The following is a 17,847-nucleotide window of genomic DNA, read 5'->3' on the forward strand; positions in this document are numbered from 1 at the left end:
GGTCTCAGAAGGGGCAGGCACTGATGTTCACATGCCTGCTGAGCACATTCAGAGAACAATCCTGATGTTTAGGTGGGGTCACTTACGCTGCGGCAGAGAGCAGGGCTGAGTGTTGCAGCTTCCCAGCATGGCTGGGGCTTGCAGGTGGCTGGTCTCACACATCTCCCGAGGGTAGAATTGGGAATTGCCACCAGCACAGACGACTTGACGCACTCGGACACCGGAGTCGCAGCTCTTCGAACACTTGGACAGACAGATGAGGCGGGAGCAAGGAGACAGAACACAGTGACCTTGTGAGCCTGGCATGCGGACCAGGAACAGGATTAGCTGCTGGCAAAACTTGCCAAAGCTTGTCCCTCGGCAGCCTGCTGAATGACAGCGTGACCAGCTCTGAAGTGATGAATGCAGCTAGGAGCCATGTCACTTTCACTGGGCTCCACCAGCCCTTCTAGCCACATTCGTAAAGTCACCCTTCCCCGGAGCTGGGCCCCAAAGTATGGGGGGCTGACAATGGAGAACCAGGGCTGCTGGCTCTGGTGAGTCTTGCTTGCACTGCCACCCTTGCTAGGGAGTAAGGGGGTTGGGGCAGGGAGGAAGACAAAGGAGTTGTGGGACGAGGAGGAAGGATCTATGTAACACCTCTGCCTCAGAAAAGAACTTCTCATCTTAATCAGATACAGGACGTCCTTTTCAAAACTGGACCCCCAAGCCAAGCACCCATCTCCTCATTCTGTTGGAATCCTATGCACCAGAGAGAACTCAGATGAAGGTGTAATGGTGCACCCAGCCTAGTTAAGATCCTATCTACACGGTGCCAGGAACCACTTCAGGATAAACTCATCTGGCACAGATGAGGCAAAACTAAAAGTGGGAAATTGCCTCCGAGCTTTGGTGCTGACCTGACCACAAGTCGGGCTAAACCCAGTTAGGGCCTTTCCCTAAGAGCAGGCAACCTATGTTTAAGCTGGGTTACCCCAAACCCTTTCAGAACCGCACTTCAATTCAGCAAACCTGCTGTCCAGCCCTAGAGGTGGAGCCTACCTCGTACTCTGTGGCATGCAGACAGGTAGCTGTGATGTGGATAGTGGTGTCCCAGGAATGGGAATAATTAAGTATGGGAAGTGGATTGTTTCAGTGTATCAGCTGCATGCTGCCAGTCACGGATACTTGAATCCCTCCCCAGGGCTTGTGTTTGGAGCAGACAAACTGTGACAGTGAGCCAAGGAGCTGGTAACAAAGTAAGCGCTTCCAGCCTCAGCAACCAACATGTGGGCTGATTCAATCACCGCGCAACATGCAAGAAACCCTGCAGGAGTACAAGGTAATCAATGAACCGAGCACTGTGGAGTACAACACTCACCAGGCCCCACCCTCCAACGTGCCAGCCAATTTTCTGGATGCAATTCTCCCTGAGGCAGGGCTGGCTGAGGGGTGGTTTAGGCTCTGTCAGACAAGCAAAATCTGGAGTCTGAACACCCAAGGTGGTTCTGCAGGTGACAGTCCGGGTCTGTACGCCCTCTCCACAGCTAGCTGAGCACTGCAAGAAGGGTCTTAATTGTGAGAGAGAATGCAGCTAGGTACTTCCGTGTCTCCTGGCTCTGGTCTCCACTTTCAAAATAGACTTCAGCATTGAAAAGTGTTTTTCAGCACCATGCCCCTCTTAAAATTGCCCTGCCATGATTCCTGGTATCCAGCCCATTCTGCACTCTGTGGCATAGTCCCACATTTGTGTATTTTTCCTGAATCTTTCAGGACAAACACACAGTCCTGCATCAGCTTCAGGAATTGTGCCACCATAATCTTATGCCACTCTGTCCCTTACATGGCAATGGGACCATTCCAGGCAATGCAATGTCTAAACACAACAATACAAAGGCTGCCAGATTTATGTTCAGTCCAGTAGTGCAAATTCCAGAGAAGGAATTTCAGCCCTGCACTGAAGACGTTCTGGCCAGCCTGCTGATGAGAGGTGTCACGGGGCAACTGCACGGGGGCCCCAGCACTTCAAAGAGAGCTCCCAGCACTCACCACTGCTGCAGTAGTGGTGATGGTGGCCAGAAACCTCCAGGCCCCTTTGAAATTTCATGGGGGGCATCACTCTACTTCTCTGTGTGGCTGCTGAGGGCTGCCCAGGGGGAAAGCTGGAGCAGGAAGCAGCGCCAGACTCTGAGCAGCAGCAACGGCTGACTGCCCTTGGCCCCACCCCTTCTACCCAAGTCTCTGTCACTTCTGGGATGTGGAGCTGGCCCCCATGACACACCTTGCCCCCCCCACCCCAGTGTACCAGACAGGACCTAACAGGTGTCCTCCATCTCTCCTTTCTAGGCTTTTAGGAGTCTTCCTCATTGGTAGGCCTGCATGCAAGTGGTTCACAGAGTGCCCCCTTACGGAGGCACACAGACCCAAGCGCCAAATATCCACATCACTACACCACAGGGGGCTGAACTCTGCCCAGATAAACAGCTAGGTGCAGTACCTTTGGAGATCAAGGCCCAAGGCAGGATTAGATCCTCTATCTGCACTAATCGAAATCTGTTCTAGCCCTACACGGAGAACCGGTCTCTAGCTGAAGATGTAGCAATTCATACTTCTAGCTTTGAAGGTCCCTGGTTCACTCCCTGGTGTGCTAGCTCAGACATGTACATTGCATTCAGTGGGCGAACTCACCTCTGACCAGGGCCCTGTGCTCCATGTTGCACACGGTCTTGTGTTGCAGGGCTGCGTGCTGCGGGGTGCCTCCGAAAAGGCCAGGCACTGGGCATCACCCACCACCCCTGGGGAGCCACCTTGTCCGTTATGTGACATGCAGTAAACTGAGCGAGTCTGGGTGCCTCCCCCACAGGTGGTCGAACAGGCTCCCCAGGCCCCAGTTTTCCAGCTGTAGGAAACAAAGCCATCATGGAGCCCATTGAACAAAGAGGTTGAGCAAGGAAGTTCCTGTATATAAGACTTGCACTGTATCAAAGCTGGTGCACAAAAGGTCCAAAGTTGACCCTGAAATTCCCAGCTCAGCCAAGCAGGGAAGGGTCTTTTTAATGTTGTGACGACAGCAGCAAGGAAGACACAGAAGACTGTTGCTGGGAACAAGGCCACATAGGTCGGGTTTTTTTTTTTTTGTCTCGTCTCCCACTCAAGAAAATTGCCAAGGTGCCCATTTGAGGTAGTCCATAATACCTGCATGTTGAGGAGGCATCCAGGAAAGTAAGAGATGCTGACACAGCTGAGTGTCTCTTAGATGACAAGCTTCGGAGAGGTAGCAGTGTTAGTATGATTCAGCAAAAACAAGGAAGCTTCATGCATCCGACGAAGTGGGCTCCAGCCCACCAACGCTTATGCCCAGATAAATGGGTTTGTCTTTAAGGTATCCCAGGGACTCCTTTCTCCATAATTAGGACCCTACCAAATTAGTGATCTGTTTTGGTCAATTTCATGGTCACAGGATTTTTAAAATACAACATGGTGTCATTTCAGCTATTTAAATTGGAAGTTTCACAGTGCGGAAAATGTAGGGTCCTGATCCATAAAGGAGTTTTGGGGAATAGAAGCTGCCTCCCAAGCCAGTTGTCTTGGGGAAAAAACGGTACCGCAACCACATTACTTGTGTGTTACTGTTGGTGGTGCAGCTGCCTTCAGGTGTGCGGGGCCAGATGCTGGCTGGCTGCCTGCCTGCCTAGCTCTGAAAGAAGCACTGCCCCACCAGCAGCAGCACAGAAGTAAGGGTGGCACGGCCTTACCATACCATACCATAGCCCTCCACTGTGCCAGACCCCTCTGCCACATACTGCCTCTCTCCTGGGTGAAGGAATCTGAGCGGGGAGTGGGAAGGATCCACTTCTAAAGCCAGCCCCTCCCAGTTGTTACTCTGCAGCACATCATCTTCTTGAGAGAGGATGGCTGCAGAGGCAGCTTCTGTGCCCCACCTAGATTCAGACACCAGGGACTGGAGCTGACCGAGCCAGAAATGGGCTGGGGGAGGAGCGCTCCAGCGTGTTTACCCCCTAGTCCTCAGCACCCAAACCTGGACAGGAAGCAGATGTCGCCACCCCAGCCAGGCTCTCCCAGCAGCCCCCAACCTACCATGCTGCAGCACAGCATCTCAGTGGCTGGAAAGGGCTGGGGCCTTCCACTCCCTGACATCTGGAGAAATCTCCCCAGCATCACTGAGACCAACCCTGCTCCTGCTTTCCACTCTGCGTCTTCCTGCTCCCTACTCCTTTCCCTCCTCTGCCCCCAGCACGCCTGCACACTGTGGTTGGGAGGCGTGTGGGAAGTTGGGGAGGAGCTGATCACAGAAGCCTGCCAGTGGTGGGTGGTGCTGGGGAGGGGGAAAGGGGAGTACTCCTGTAGTTGCTGAGCACCCACTATATTCTCCTATGGGTGCTCCAGCCCCAGCGAACCCCCAGAGCCCGCACCTGTCATTAGGCGCCACGCATCACCGTGGTCCAGAAAGTCATGGGGAACTTCCCACTGTCAGCTACATCCCATTTAACCCCGTGAGCTCCAGCTCAAACAGCTCCACTGATCTGTCAAGAGGGCAGATATTTCAGCCATCTCCTACCACTTTCCCCCTCTCCCTCACATCACCACCACCTTCATCTCAACCAGACAGAGTCTCCACCAGTTCAATCACATGCACACATGAGCCTGGACTGAAAATTATATACCCAGACTCAGGTATCCCCACTAGGTCTCTAGCTAAGACCACAGGCCATCCTCTTCACTAACTCCACCAAGGGTTGTGTCCCATTCGCCTACTGAGCAAGAGAAGGGACACAATAGAATCCCATAAAATGATGCCTTCCAGGTCAATCTATTTCCCAGTACAACGCCATAGGTCCTCTCAGCCAAGACGGAGCAGAGCCACGATCAACTCCTACACCTAGGACTGCAGATCAATCATAAACAACTCAGTCAACAGCAACGAAGGCAGCTGATAGATGTAATCTTAGTATGGACACCTGATCAGTCATTAGCCATCACTAGGATTGGAGGCACGAACACTGGAACAAGTATTTTTGTACCCTACACAAGTCTGTAACCAAACTGACAAGGGCCCAATAGATGGGAGACACAGACATACGAGGGGAGCCTCTCATTGCAATCTTTCCAATTATCTTACTCTAAGGAGGGAAAATTAAAAAAGTAAATTGCTCATATTGTTAACATTTGCTCATATTGCTAATGTGAAGCAATGGTTTCTGTTGCAAAGGGCAGATGCAAGTGTCCTTCAGAGCAGAGGACTACTTGCCTTCTTCAAAGGAGGGAGTGACAATTTCCACTCACACTGAACCCGGATTTTCTAAAATGACCTTTAGCAATCAGGAGGGACATGGAGCGAACTCCATGACTGTGGTTAAAAATTCACCCAGTGCCTCCAGTACCTCAACGAGTGCCACAGGATGAAATCTGAACAAAGATAACCTTGTATTTGCTCCCCACAAGATACCCCTCAGTGCTGCCATGAATGCAAATATCAGTCCAAAAATCTGCAAAACAACTAGAAATTCCCTCCCAACAGGAATCAGCAGCCAGGAACAGACTACCCCAATTAATCAGACTCCAACCACTCAAAACAAATTCCCTGACTAAAATTTCATAGAATCTGTGGTGGATTTAAAAAAACCCAATTCTTCTTTTTCCCTACAAAGCCACAGCAGCAGGTCTTTATAAAAAAAAAAAAGGAAGAATGTTCTTCAGATCACACACTGTCAACCTGTGGAACTCTTTGCCAGAGGATGTTGTGAAGGCCAAGATTATAACAGGGCTCAAAAGAAAAACTAGATGAGTTCCTGGAAAATAGGTCCATCAATGGCTATTAGCTAGGATGGGTAGGGATAGTGCCCCCTTAGCCTCTGTTTGCCAGAAGCTGGGAATGGATCACATGGGATGAATCACTTGATTACCTGCTCTGTTCATTCCCTTTGAAGCACCTGGCACTGGCAGGATGCAGAACTAACTGGACCTTTGATCTGAGCCAGTATGGCCATTCTAATGTTAAAATGTCTTCATGATTATTAGTCAAATTCACCCAGAGGCTTTTGCAACTGGCACTCAAAGCATCTTCTGCCTCATTCTTTCATCACAAGTCCTCCGTAAACAAAGGTTACCTGCGATATTGAAGCCATGAAAGAAGATTCCTATTGACAATAGCGGACAACATGGTAGTAAGCCTCACTCAGCCATTGCTAGGGAGGACTTAACTTCTTTATTTTTGCTTCTGGTGTCATAGGGAAGAGTCATGTCATCACAACAAACACTTCATTGAGGCCCTTTTCTGCCTGCACTGGAGCACATGCTGCTAGGCGAAGACCTTTGGAGTAAGCTCAAGTTTCCAACACAGGAAGCTTGGCATTCTGACTGGTTATTAAATAATCTGATTCATGGCATTTCTACCCCATTTCTTTTGCTTTCTGTGAGTTTAGCATCTTGACAAATTGAGCAAAATCTTCAAAAGCAGCTGCTTTGCCCATGAGAAACAACAATATTTATTTCATGATCAGAAACAGAAGGCTACAAAGAACTGTCCCTTCCACCAGAAGAGCAAATCATCAGTCAGGCTCACCGCTGTCTGAGCAAAGCTCCCCTTTCTCAAGTACACAGCACCCTCCACCATTATTTGTGGGAGATGAGAATCAAAAGCAAAGCACCATCCTAGATCATCACCAAAGATGAAAACACCCCATGGAGTTTAGCAAGCAACTAAATTTTCCAGACAGGAAGTGGACAGAGAATACCTGAAGCTCTGCTTTCTATAATCTCAATCTCCTTCTTGTTACCTCTTTGTTTGAGAGCTCCAGGCTCCGCTGTGACTCCACCCTCTCGGCAAATAGATGTACGATATCCTTTATACACAGAACAAAGGTTTTAAAGCAATATATAGAATTCTAGGGCTACAGGCTATTGTATAGGCAGAAATGTTCCCAGGTCTCTGGAACAGGGGCTCCGACAGGTCTCACACTGGATATGCAGGGAAGTGACACCAGGCTGTCTGAGGCATGCTTTGCATACCCACATTAGAGTCCTACAGTAGCCAACCCTATGTGCAATGGAAAGGCAAATGTGACAGCTCCATAAGAGTAAGAAATCCCCAAGTGAAGGGAACAACGAACGCTTAGTGAATCCTTCTCTTTCCTCCCACTCTGACTAGGATAACAACTCCAGCCACTCTGCCTAGGCAAAGTCAGAACCCCCTGTTTTCGGACATGGACTCAGGTCATGCATGTCCATTCCTCACAGCTTTCACCCTGGGGTGGCAGTGGAGGAAGCTGAAGGAAATCAGCACTCTCTTCCTGAGTCTCAAGATACTTCACAAAGGGGTTAAAGAATCCAGAGAGGGGGAGAAATCCTCACCGCTTTGTCAGGGGACAGGCCTGAAGACCACATGTCCGGTTACTGGCTGGCTTTGGTTTGTCCCTGCACATATAGTCTGGATAGGCTTCATTGTCTATGGTGCAAAACACCAGGCGTGATTGGTAGCCTAAAGGAGAGAAGGAAAATTATATTCTGGTCAGAGTGGCCTGTCTACAAAAGGGACTTAAATGCCATGATTTGGGGAACAGCACATTCCTCAGGCTGGTGAGGGAGTTAAACCAACTCTCTCCATGAGCTTTGCCCCCATAAATGGTCCATGGGTTAGCTCACTAGTCTGGTGTTTGAGACGTGAGTTCAACTCCCTGCTGCTAAACAGACTTCAACACCTTTGAGGTGCAGTGGGCGCTGTCCAGGGCACTCTGCTCGGTATCCTCTTATGGTTCCCTCATTTTAGCCCTTTGACCCCTCCCCACCCATCCCTGTTTTCTTTTTAGTTGTCCCCTTTATTCACCTGGGGACCCTGTTGTTCTAGTGGATCCTGCTCCTCCGGGGGGATCTTTTAGCTGTGGGTGGGCTGTGTCCGCCCACTCCCTCAGCTTCCAATAGGCTACACAGACTTTCTGTGCCTCAGCCCCCTAAATGTAAACATTTCTAGTGTTCTACGATTCTATACCATTACCCTGCCGAGGGGTATGCTGGAAGGATAAACACACAAATGATTGCGAGATGCTCAAATGCTATGGTGATAGACGCTCTCTAAGCATCTACCCTATAGTGCAGCTGGGCCTGCAGGAAGAATATGAGAGCCTGAAGAGGAGTTTTCCAAATCACAGGCTCCGCCCTGGGGCTAAGAGAATTTGAAGAACCAGGATTTTAATCCTGGCTCCTGAGGGGGGTGATCCACCTATAATTTATCCAGTAATTGTGTCTGTTGTCTGCAGCACGTGGACTTGCTACAGTAGCAGAGCTGTGGGCCTGCCCCCGAGCTTGGATCTAGGCCAGCATGAAATTGGATCAGCCCCTGACGAAAGGGGGCAAATCTGCATCCTTCTTCCAGGATTACAGCAGCAGGGGAACTGGTGCCACCTTCTACTTCCTTGAATTCACATGATGGGCAAAAAGAGGTAACAAGTCCCTGGGGCAGCCACCAGCAAAGAAGGGGAGAAAAGGCAGGCAGGAGCGTGGAATACCAGGAAACTGGTTTTCTGTGAGAATCCAAGACTGTGTTGAAGTGTACATGGTGTGACCACATGGGAACTCTGGCAGCCTCTCCACTGGATGGACACTCCATTGGGAAAGGCACTACTGCAACAGCCAATGCTCCTTAATCTCTCTTGGACACTCTCTCCTGGGGCTGCCGAAAGCCCTTCAGATGGCAGCATGCAGCTTCCTCCCTTTAGGTACACTGGGTACTGCCTGCCTCTAGCAACGGTGCCCCCACACTCTTTACCTCCACCACACTTTGAGCTGCAGTCACTCCAGGAGCCGTAGCTCCAGCTGTAGCCGGAGGCGTGGCCTCGCAAAGGCAGGTAGTATTCATAGTGCACTCCCCGATTTGGCTCCTGGCTGATGAGCTGCAAAGACAAGTGAGGAGGTGTAAGCTCCAGAAACAAAACCGCACTCTCTCCCCCCTAGCTCCTCTTCCCTCCCTTATCTCAGGGCCCAAGCAAGTCACATTCCCATTCCCTTGCCCTACTCCCCTCTATTCACTGGCCATGTATTTTCAGTGCTAGGTTTCCTTCTAATGCCCTCCCTCATTAAGCTTGGGGCATTCTTTCCAGTGAAGAGAGAACATGCATCTTCCTCTGAGCTGGCTGGCTGTGCTGCTCCTCTGTTAGGCAGTGGGGGGTATCCTGGGCTGGCTTTAAGCACAAGCACAATGAAATCTTGAATTAAGCGAGTCCCTTATTATTTTCTTGACTAGGAAGTGGAGACAGCTAGTCGCTGCCAGGTCTCCACCCACAGCCCCTCTAGCAACAGGGCCAGAACAGCCAGTGGCTCAATCGTTCCCCTTCTTCCACGTGAAAGCCCCAAAGGTTACAAGGCTGGCCCCAGGATACCCCTGCTTGCTGGGCTCAATACAAGTGTATCATCTCCCCTGTCATCTACTGACACTGCCTTGTAAAACCCAAGCATATCACCTCTGCAAAACGCCACGTCCAGCCCAAGGCCAACCACGGCTGCATGATGACATTAAGAGAACGTAAAACTGAGCCACTTGCCTCAATGACTAAGGGCTCTGTGGTGGGACCCCTGGAGTGAAGCAGCTCAGGTGCCAAGTCCCCTTCAAAGCCTCGATCGTAGTGCACAACCGTGCCAGCAACATGCAGGTCTCGGCTGAAGTCAATTGTCCAGTGCCCGTTCAGATAGTATTCCCCCAGCACATTCTTGATGGCTGGACAAAGCCGCGGGGCACAAGAGAGGAGGTGGGGGAGGGGAGAATGGTTTGCAAGAGCCACTGTTCATGTGACACGCTGACCCCGCCTATGGCACAGCTTTACGCTCTGCTTTTGATCTCACAGCATGTCAGCAACTCACAAAGCCCTCAGGTCAGCCACTTGAAACCCCATTTTCTCAAACAAGCACCATGCCCTTCCTGCGAACACTGACTCATTGCTGAGCTAACATGCCAATGTCCACCAGGCAGTGGCAAGCGGTGCATCAGACGTGGTAACTCACAGTAAACGAACACCTCTGTGTGTCCAATACCTTCTACATCGGAGGGAAAGTCTTGCGAGACTCCTTGGTGTTTGTTCTCAACAAATACCAAGTGAAATCAAGTCCCTGTAGGAAAGTGTTAATCTGCGATGACATTCTAGCCATACTGATAGTCCCTGCAGTTTTGCTCAGGCTCTCTGCTCTTCTGCACAGCAAGCCTTACTCACTGTATGGCGAGACTTCTGTCTGAGCACCCTAACTTCTCTGAGGGTGTTCAATAGCTGAGCTTGGCTTGAGAGCTAACCTTTGTGACCAGCTTCTCCCTCTCCATGCGTGCGTGCATGCGAGAGAGATCAAGCTTCTGCCCCAAACACCCCTGAACTCTAGTACGCTTGAAAGTCAGATCAGACGTGTGTGGCTTGAGTCCACCTCTAGTTTTCAGTAATGAGCTCACGACAATGTCTGTCTTACCCAAGAAGTTCCTGCTGGGCATAACTTCCTTAATTCGCAGGCTTGTGGCTCCCACAGGAATGATGAATATTTGATTGTAACCTGAAGGAAATGAAGAAAGTTGGTCCAAGTACAGACAGATAGTGATGGGGTATGCGGGGGGTGGGGGGCACCCGTGTGCATAGGAGCTGTACCCAGCTCCATTTGTAGCTGCATGGATGAGTTAGGAGTTAATGGGAAAGAGCTCAATCCAGCTGTTGCAGCTTCATTGATTTTAGGATGTCTGCACCCAGGTTTGTTTCACTCATGGAGTAGTCCACCCACTTCATAGCTACAACACAGCTGAAGAGCAGCATTATCAGAGCATTGCACCCTGAAAACCACGCAGCCAGGTGCCTGCTTGGGCTGCCATTAGAAACTCCAAGCTTCCAGATTTCTTCCTCTCCCACACACTTCAAAATGTATTAGATTGAAACTCAGCAAAGATTCACCCCAAGATAATCAGGGCTGAAGTAGGTCAGAGCCAGCCAGATGTGGGAAAGCCAGGTTCCAAGTCCTGGTCCCAGTTTTCTACTCCTTTTGGATGGGTGCGGGGTTTACTGCAGTCCTTGGGTAACCAGCTCCATTGACAGAGCACTGCCAGCAGGCGTGTTTGATGGACAGTTCAACGAAGCCTCTCTCTCCTCTAGGAGATCTGTGGCATCTATAAGAGACTAAGAGCTGGGGAAGATACAGGGGGAGTGGGAGAACCTTAGGGCTGCAGTGGGAACTAGAAGGGCCCCCTTCCCCGCCAGATAGAGGTGGTCAGTGTATTTTCTAGCTCTAGAATAGCAAAAAGCAGCCTGCAGTACAGGAGGTTCGGGTGAGCGCACAGGTTTAACAGGCTCCATAACAAAAGCAAGCGGGTAGCTACTACAGCTCCAGGCAAAGGGCCAGGACAAGTCTCAGCTTCCCTCTGTCCTTCTCCCCTCTTTGCCCTTTCAGAAAGCCCAGACTACTGTACCTTTGGGGAGGTTGAGCACATCAAAAGTGCCCTTCACTTCATAACAGGCCCTGCCATCCCCTCCGCACTGCAGGCACTTGTCTTCCTTCACAGCAGAATTGAGCATGTTGTCACAGCCAACAACCTGCCAGAGCACAACGGCATGGATGTGTTTAAATCAAAACCAGGGCATGGGGAGGGATGAAGGAAGAAAAGGCTGCCGTCTAGGCTGATCGCCAGGAGGAGGAGAAATTAGATAGCTCAAGGGTGCAGCAGAATGTGTGGACAATCAAGGGCTCATGATCAACTCTGCTGTCCCCCAAGAGTCCACAGGCATCTATGTCCATGCTCCCCATTCTTCCTTCAGTTCCCTCTAAAGCCCTATGAGTTTGCTGTGCTGTCAGGTAACAAGGGAATTGCTTGGGCAGGGCTGGATAGGATAAAAGGGGAATGGCCAGAGGGCTGACCTTCTTGTCATCTCCCATAGAAAAGGGCCGAGGTGGCAGGTTGACTTACTTGGCAGACTCCTTCCACACAGACATCCCGTTTGCCTGGCTCGCAGGGCGTCCCATCAGCCACTGCTCCCTTGTGCCTGTAGTAGAAGTTCTCCCCCTTAGGGATACAGTTTAACTCACATTTATTGGGAGCTGAAAGGGAAGAAACCAGCAGGCGTCACGTGACGTGGTTAATCCCTGACAAACACACTGCAACACAGAACCTGAAATATTGGATTAGGCTCTGAGGAGTGGTTGCTATTAATATTAATGAGTGGTCCTGCTTAATAAATTCCCATGTAGAATGAGGCTTTTCAGAGAGACAGAGCCAGTTAACACAGAACTCCTCCAGTAACTCAGCAACAAGCAAAGAGTGAAATTCTCCAGGTAAGTGTAAAGAAACCCCCTCAAGAACTCAGAGCTGGCTGGGTGAAGATGGAAGATGGCCCAGTGGTTAGATCAGGGAGCTGAGAGCCAGGATTTCTGACTTCCGTTCCTGCTGCCGGACCTGGCTCTCTGGGTATCCTTGACCAAATCATGTGCAGTAAGATTTTTCATAGCGTTTACTAACTTGAAGAGCTTTGTTTTGGGGGGTCTCCAACATGGGATACCCTTTGCCTGATTATGAAAGGGGTTGAAGATCTACTAGAGGTACGGATTTCAGTACCCCAAGGCAGATCTGGCCAGAGATCTTGTGCAATTGCTTGGGCAGATGATCCATTCCAACAGACAGCTATGACTGATCCAGAAGAGGACCCTCCGGATCAGACAAACATCTTGGTAGATAGGGGGGTCTCTGTCTGGAAAGAGTTGTTCTTTTAGGCAAAGCCAAAGACCTCCAAATCAAACGAGATTAAAACCTTGTATCTATCTATCTGTTACCTCCATAATAAGGCAGCCATTTATATCTCTTTCCTTGGAATTCTGTCCCATCAAACTCCGCACACTGCTCTGCTCGGAAGTCCCCGGAGCCATCAGGGCATCCCTGCGGAGGCAGAGAGGACCCAGTAGCACAGAGTTCTCAGAGCAAGGGTGGTGGTAAAGGAAAGGATCTTACTATGGGGGTGTTCCTCACAGTCTTCCCCACACACCAGCCACAACAAAGTCACTCCTAAATGCAGCTCAGACGTCACACACCACATTACGCTCTCCCCACATCAAGACACCTCCTTCTTATCTTAAAGCAGATGATTAGTGACCTGCTTCCCAGAGGGAAGGTCTTTAGACTGCTACCAAGCCATAGCCAGGAAAATCAGCAGCATGAGTGCTTCCCGATTCCAGTCCATGCTGTTGTCTGTAATAAACCAGGCCATCTCTTAGTCCCAGGAGTCACAACCAGAGCCCTAGACCTCTTCTCAGTTGGTCTTCCTGCTCTCTGGGCTCCGCATAGTCTCTCAGGTACAACCTTGACACTCCATATGTGACGTGAGTCTCCAAATGAGTGTTCCTTCTATTATCCAGAGCCCACAGTAGCAAGCAGGCACTGGGATTTTCAGAAAACCCAGGGCACTAATTCTACTAAAATCTATGTGCTGTGATCAGCCAGAACTGGTGTGTGCCCAGAATTTATTGCGCAAGGGCCCAAATTCTGGGGCCTAGTCACCTGTGGGGCTCCCCAAGCAAGTGTTCACCAGGGGTACCAGCACTGGTGCTACCAGGGAGAAGATATCACATGGGCACCGAGGAAGCTCAGCACATGGCTTCTGAGCAAAATTAAGTTCCTGCAAGAGAAGGGGGAGCCAGAAGAAGAGGCGCACAGGGGACGGTACCTGAATATTGCACAAGCGATAGTTTCGAGTTGGTCCAATACAGTTAGACCCACCATCTGTCCTGAAAGACAAGGAAGCAGCATGAAGTAGTTCTGAAGAGATAGCAATTCATCTCTATTGACAATTCTTCATTAATAATCTCCCAAGTAACGCTGAGAATTCATCAGCACTTGGCACACAGCACGACTCGTCCCAAGGAGCTAACGACCTAGGGTACGGCGCATCTTTCAGTGCATCCTCTACCTATGACGTGCTTATAAATGTAGGTAGGGGATACACTATGCATTGCCACAGGGTGGTTTTAAGTTTTCTGGAAGCAACATTTTTCCAGCAATTAGTAGGAGCAGTTTCTTTTATTCTTTGCCAGGCTTTTTATTAGCACACAGCTCTGTCTCTCTAACAGCACTTGTGTGGTCTGGCACGTCTACCTGGGGCTGAATAGGGCTAGCGGGTGGGCTGGAATGGACAGGACGTCAGTCTGCCTGCACACTTCAAACTGTAGTTATTTTACCTTCCTGCATCAATGGGGCCCATTAGCTGGAAGAACAAAATATGCCAAAAGGAAGGGAGGGTAATTGTTTTCCCTGGGTCTGTATCGGACTCTCTTCAAAATGGGAGGGAGCAGATCCAGTTCAACGTCTAACAAGTTAATATCCAGGGAGAAATTGGATTTGAAAAGGCCATCTGGTGTAACCAGAGGCAGACGGGGGGGGTGGGAGGAGCCATGACTAGTTGGGCCAGATTCTAAAGCAAAGGGAAGAGGCATGCGTGGGGGAAAAAAATTAATATTGCAGAATAATCAGAACTCTTATAAAAACTGGATTTAAAAAGGAGGTTGAGGAGTGGAAGGGAGGCTGCCTACTTCAGCTTGTGTTGTTTTCGGCTGTACCTATAGAAGGATTTTTTAGCCCATCGTTACCGACAGGGGCAGTCCTACATGGTCAGGGTGGTTTGACCGTGGTTACCACTTGCTGCATCCCTGCCCAGAGACCAGATGCCACAACATTAGCAGTACTTCAATAACAGCCACCTTATGGGTTCTGCAGGTAGACAGCACCTGTTTAGAATCATGGGTCTGAAACAGAGCTGGCTAGACAATAGAGTTGTCCTTCTGTGGGAAATGTCACTTATTTTTGGAGGGGGGAGGGGCAGGATTTGTCCAAACAAAAGATACAACATTCTTTCATGGGAAGGGATTTCCAGAACAGTTCCATTGAGGGAGAAACAAATGATCTCATCTAAGGGCCGAGGCTGTCAGAAGCCAAGAGTATCTGCTCCCTGACTTCTTGGCCCTTAGCCTCCCCACTACCTCTCTCTGGCAGCCAGGAAGAAGAGAAGCAGAGCAGCTCAGCTTTCCCACCAGAGAGGCAGCCAGGTGGTTGGGGCGGGGTGGTGTAGAACAGGAAGACTGAGCACAGAGGCAGTAGAAAGTCTGGACACAGCCTCTAGTAACCTGCCTGCTTTCTCTGGGGATGCACATGAAATTGATGAGTCCTTCTGGCAGACAGAGCCTGTTTCAATTCTCCTGATGGGCAATCAAAATATTTGGGAATTTCCCTCCTGTGGGAGGAGGAGGGTTTTAGACTTTTGTTTTTGTTTTTAAATCCAAATCTGGAACAAATGTGAATTTATTTTGCAGGAAGGGGATTTCCCCTTTCTGGCCAGATCACTTTCACACCCAGGAGTCCCATCAGGTGCTGCCTCTCCAAAGGAAGCTGTCATGGGGACATATCTTAGGCACAGTTAACATCCTGCCACCCAAATCATTCCAATGGAAAAAGTTTCCCACAAGCTTTGGTCTGAAAATCTCAGCACAGACACAGCTTTCAAGCCTGTGGAGAATGATGTACACAGCACTGTGCCTGTTTCCCCCACAGGGCAGAATACCACAACCCTGACCAGAAAGACACTGTTTGCCATCCCAAACTTACACCTGAAAGCACAACTTTTCTTGTCCAATTAACCTCAAACTTTCCAATGACGCCATTCTCCTCCAGCATGGACATTTCAGGCTGAAGAGAGCTCTGTTGTGAAAGTTAGAGGAAAACTCCCATCGTGTTTACAGTGAAAACTAAACCAAAACCTTCCTATGCAACAGAGTTCTTACTAGGACTCCATTGTATATTAGAGGGGGCCCCAAACTGTAATCTCAAGTAACCCCTGCTCACTCCTCCTTGTGTGCAGAGGGCAGTTTGGATTTGTTCCTCCCTTGGGTCTGAACCAGCCAGCATAATTTTAGCTGTGGCTAGGACTGAAAACTAGAAAGGGCTTATTTTCTGGATCCAGTGGGAACAGCTGGTTTCTGGAGATATTTGGGCTGATGTTTTGTCAGAGAAGCTTATGCAATTTTGGCTTAAACAAAACCAGATTTTAGCCCTGTTCAGCTTTGAAGCCACACTCCAAACCTTAAGGTCAGCTCCAAGGCTGGAATAAATAGGTGAAGCTCTGTTGAGGTTAATGGAGCTATGTTGATTTATACTTCCTGAGGATCTGGTCGTATTCTGTATCCAAACGCTACCTCCCAGATTCATCCTATTTATACACACTATAGTTCACTTCATCTAGATGAACTCTTTTAGGAGAGAGCTGCTTATCTGTGACGTTTTGTTTAAAAAAAAAAAACAAAAACAGATTTGCCATTATTTCTATATAGGAAATGGGAGAGGTCAAACTTCCTTTAGTAGGTGACTGACAGTTCATTTCACCACAAAACAGTGAAAAAAGTTACCCAAAACTACCTGTATTGGAGGGGTAGCCGTGTTAGTATGGATCTGTAACAGCAACGAAAGGTCCTGTGGCACCTTATAGACTAACAGAAAAGTTTTGAGCATGAGCTTTCGTGAGCACAGACTCACTTCATCAGATGCTGGTCTTGGGCATCTGAAGAAGTGAGTCTGTGCTCACGAAAGCTCATGCTCAAAACTCTTCTGTTAGTCTATAAGGTGCCACAGGACCCTTTGTTCCAAAACTACCTGGTGATGCCGTTCATGGGAGGAGAAAGAGCTCAGTGATATAACAAGAAAGCCCTCACCTTTGCGAGTAGCAGCTCCGTTGCTGAAAGCTGACGCCCCCGCCACAGCTCCGACTGCACTGGCTCCATTCTCCCCATCTGCCCCAGAAATCTGCCTGCCGCTTCGCCTTGCGGGCCTGTGAAAAAAGACACAGTTACCTGCTCCATAACTGGTGTTCTTCTAGATGTGTTGCTCACGTCTATTTTAAGTTGCGTGTGTGTTGCGCGTGCCCAGCTGCCAGAAAGGTTTTTGCCCTAGCCAGTAGTCATCAGGCCAGAACAGCACCCCTGGAGTGGTATCAGTATAGCAACCAATATGCGCACTGCCCAACCCGCCTCTTCTGCTCAGTTCCTTCTTGCTGGCTACTCTGACAGTGCGGAAGGTGGGAGGGTTTTGGAATGGACACGAGCAACACATCTCAAAGAACACCAGTTACAGAACAAGTAACCATCTTCTCTTCTTGGAGTGACTGCTCATGTGCATTCCAAACTGGGTGAATGCAACCAAAATGTCTAGGAGGCGGGGGGCAGAGCCCCAGAAGGAATGTAAGACAGCCCTGCCCCACCGCAGCGTTCTCCCTAGCATGCTGCGTCAGTGTGTAATGGACCATAAATGTATGAATTGAGGACCAGGTGGCCGCCCTGCAGATGTCCTGGATAGGAATGTGCTAAATACGCCACAGAAGACATGTGCGCTCCACTAGAGTGAGCCCAGACTGGGGGAGGGGGAACCCCTGGCAGCTTGCAGCATTCTTTAATGCAGGTCACTATCCAGGAGGAGATCGGCTGGAAGGAGACCGGGAGGCCCGACATTCTGTCTGCCACTGCCACAAACAGCTGCTGTGACTTCTTAAGGGTTTGGTCCTATCCATGTAGAAGGCTAAAGCCCTTTGAACATCCAAGGTATGTAAACTCTGTTCCCTAGGGGAGGCATGAGGTTTTGGGTAAAAAAAAACATCGAGATATCTTGATTGACATGGAAAGAGGAGACCACTTGTGGTAAGAATGCTGGAAGCGGGTCTCAGTCTGACCTTGTCCATGCGGGTCCACCATCAGTCCCTTCAACTCAGATACCCTCCTGGGCCAAGTATTGGCCACCAAAAAAACCCTTTTGTAACTTAAACAGCAGAGAACAGGAAGCAAGGGGTTCGAAGGAGGCCCCCATAAGTTTTG

At 49.6% G+C, this 17,847-nt stretch overlaps 1 protein-coding gene across 3 annotated transcripts in view; it reads right to left on the bottom strand.

Moving 5' to 3' along the window:
• PAPLN (papilin, proteoglycan like sulfated glycoprotein) overlaps nucleotides 1-17,847 on the bottom strand; it is an 88,978-nt gene that overhangs the window by 43,778 nt on the left and 27,353 nt on the right. For 2 of the 3 annotated variants that reach the window (XR_012645958.1, XM_074997105.1), the window contains exons 3-14: nucleotides 16,696-16,811; nucleotides 13,665-13,725; nucleotides 12,778-12,880; nucleotides 11,918-12,048; nucleotides 11,423-11,546; nucleotides 10,441-10,521; nucleotides 9,534-9,706; nucleotides 8,762-8,885; nucleotides 7,351-7,477; nucleotides 2,668-2,878; nucleotides 1,361-1,537; nucleotides 87-243 (exon numbers count right to left, since the gene is read on the bottom strand). Coding sequence is in view for 2 of the 3 variants with exons in the window: in XM_074997105.1 (XP_074853206.1) it covers nucleotides 87-243; nucleotides 1,361-1,537; nucleotides 2,668-2,878; nucleotides 7,351-7,477; nucleotides 8,762-8,885; nucleotides 9,534-9,706; nucleotides 10,441-10,521; nucleotides 11,423-11,546; nucleotides 11,918-12,048; nucleotides 12,778-12,880; nucleotides 13,665-13,725; nucleotides 16,696-16,811 (1,585 nt within the window). In the remaining variant the exon portion in view is untranslated. Of the gene's footprint in view, nucleotides 1-86; nucleotides 244-1,360; nucleotides 1,538-2,667; nucleotides 2,879-7,350; nucleotides 7,478-8,761; nucleotides 8,886-9,533; nucleotides 9,707-10,440; nucleotides 10,522-11,422; nucleotides 11,547-11,917; nucleotides 12,049-12,777; nucleotides 12,881-13,664; nucleotides 13,726-16,695; nucleotides 16,812-17,847 lie in introns of those variants that run through there. The other variant, XM_074997106.1, reaches the window with a different exon arrangement.

The sequence above is a fragment of the Carettochelys insculpta genome, chromosome 6 (assembly GCF_033958435.1).
Source record: "Carettochelys insculpta isolate YL-2023 chromosome 6, ASM3395843v1, whole genome shotgun sequence".
NCBI lineage: Eukaryota > Metazoa > Chordata > Testudines > Carettochelyidae > Carettochelys > Carettochelys insculpta.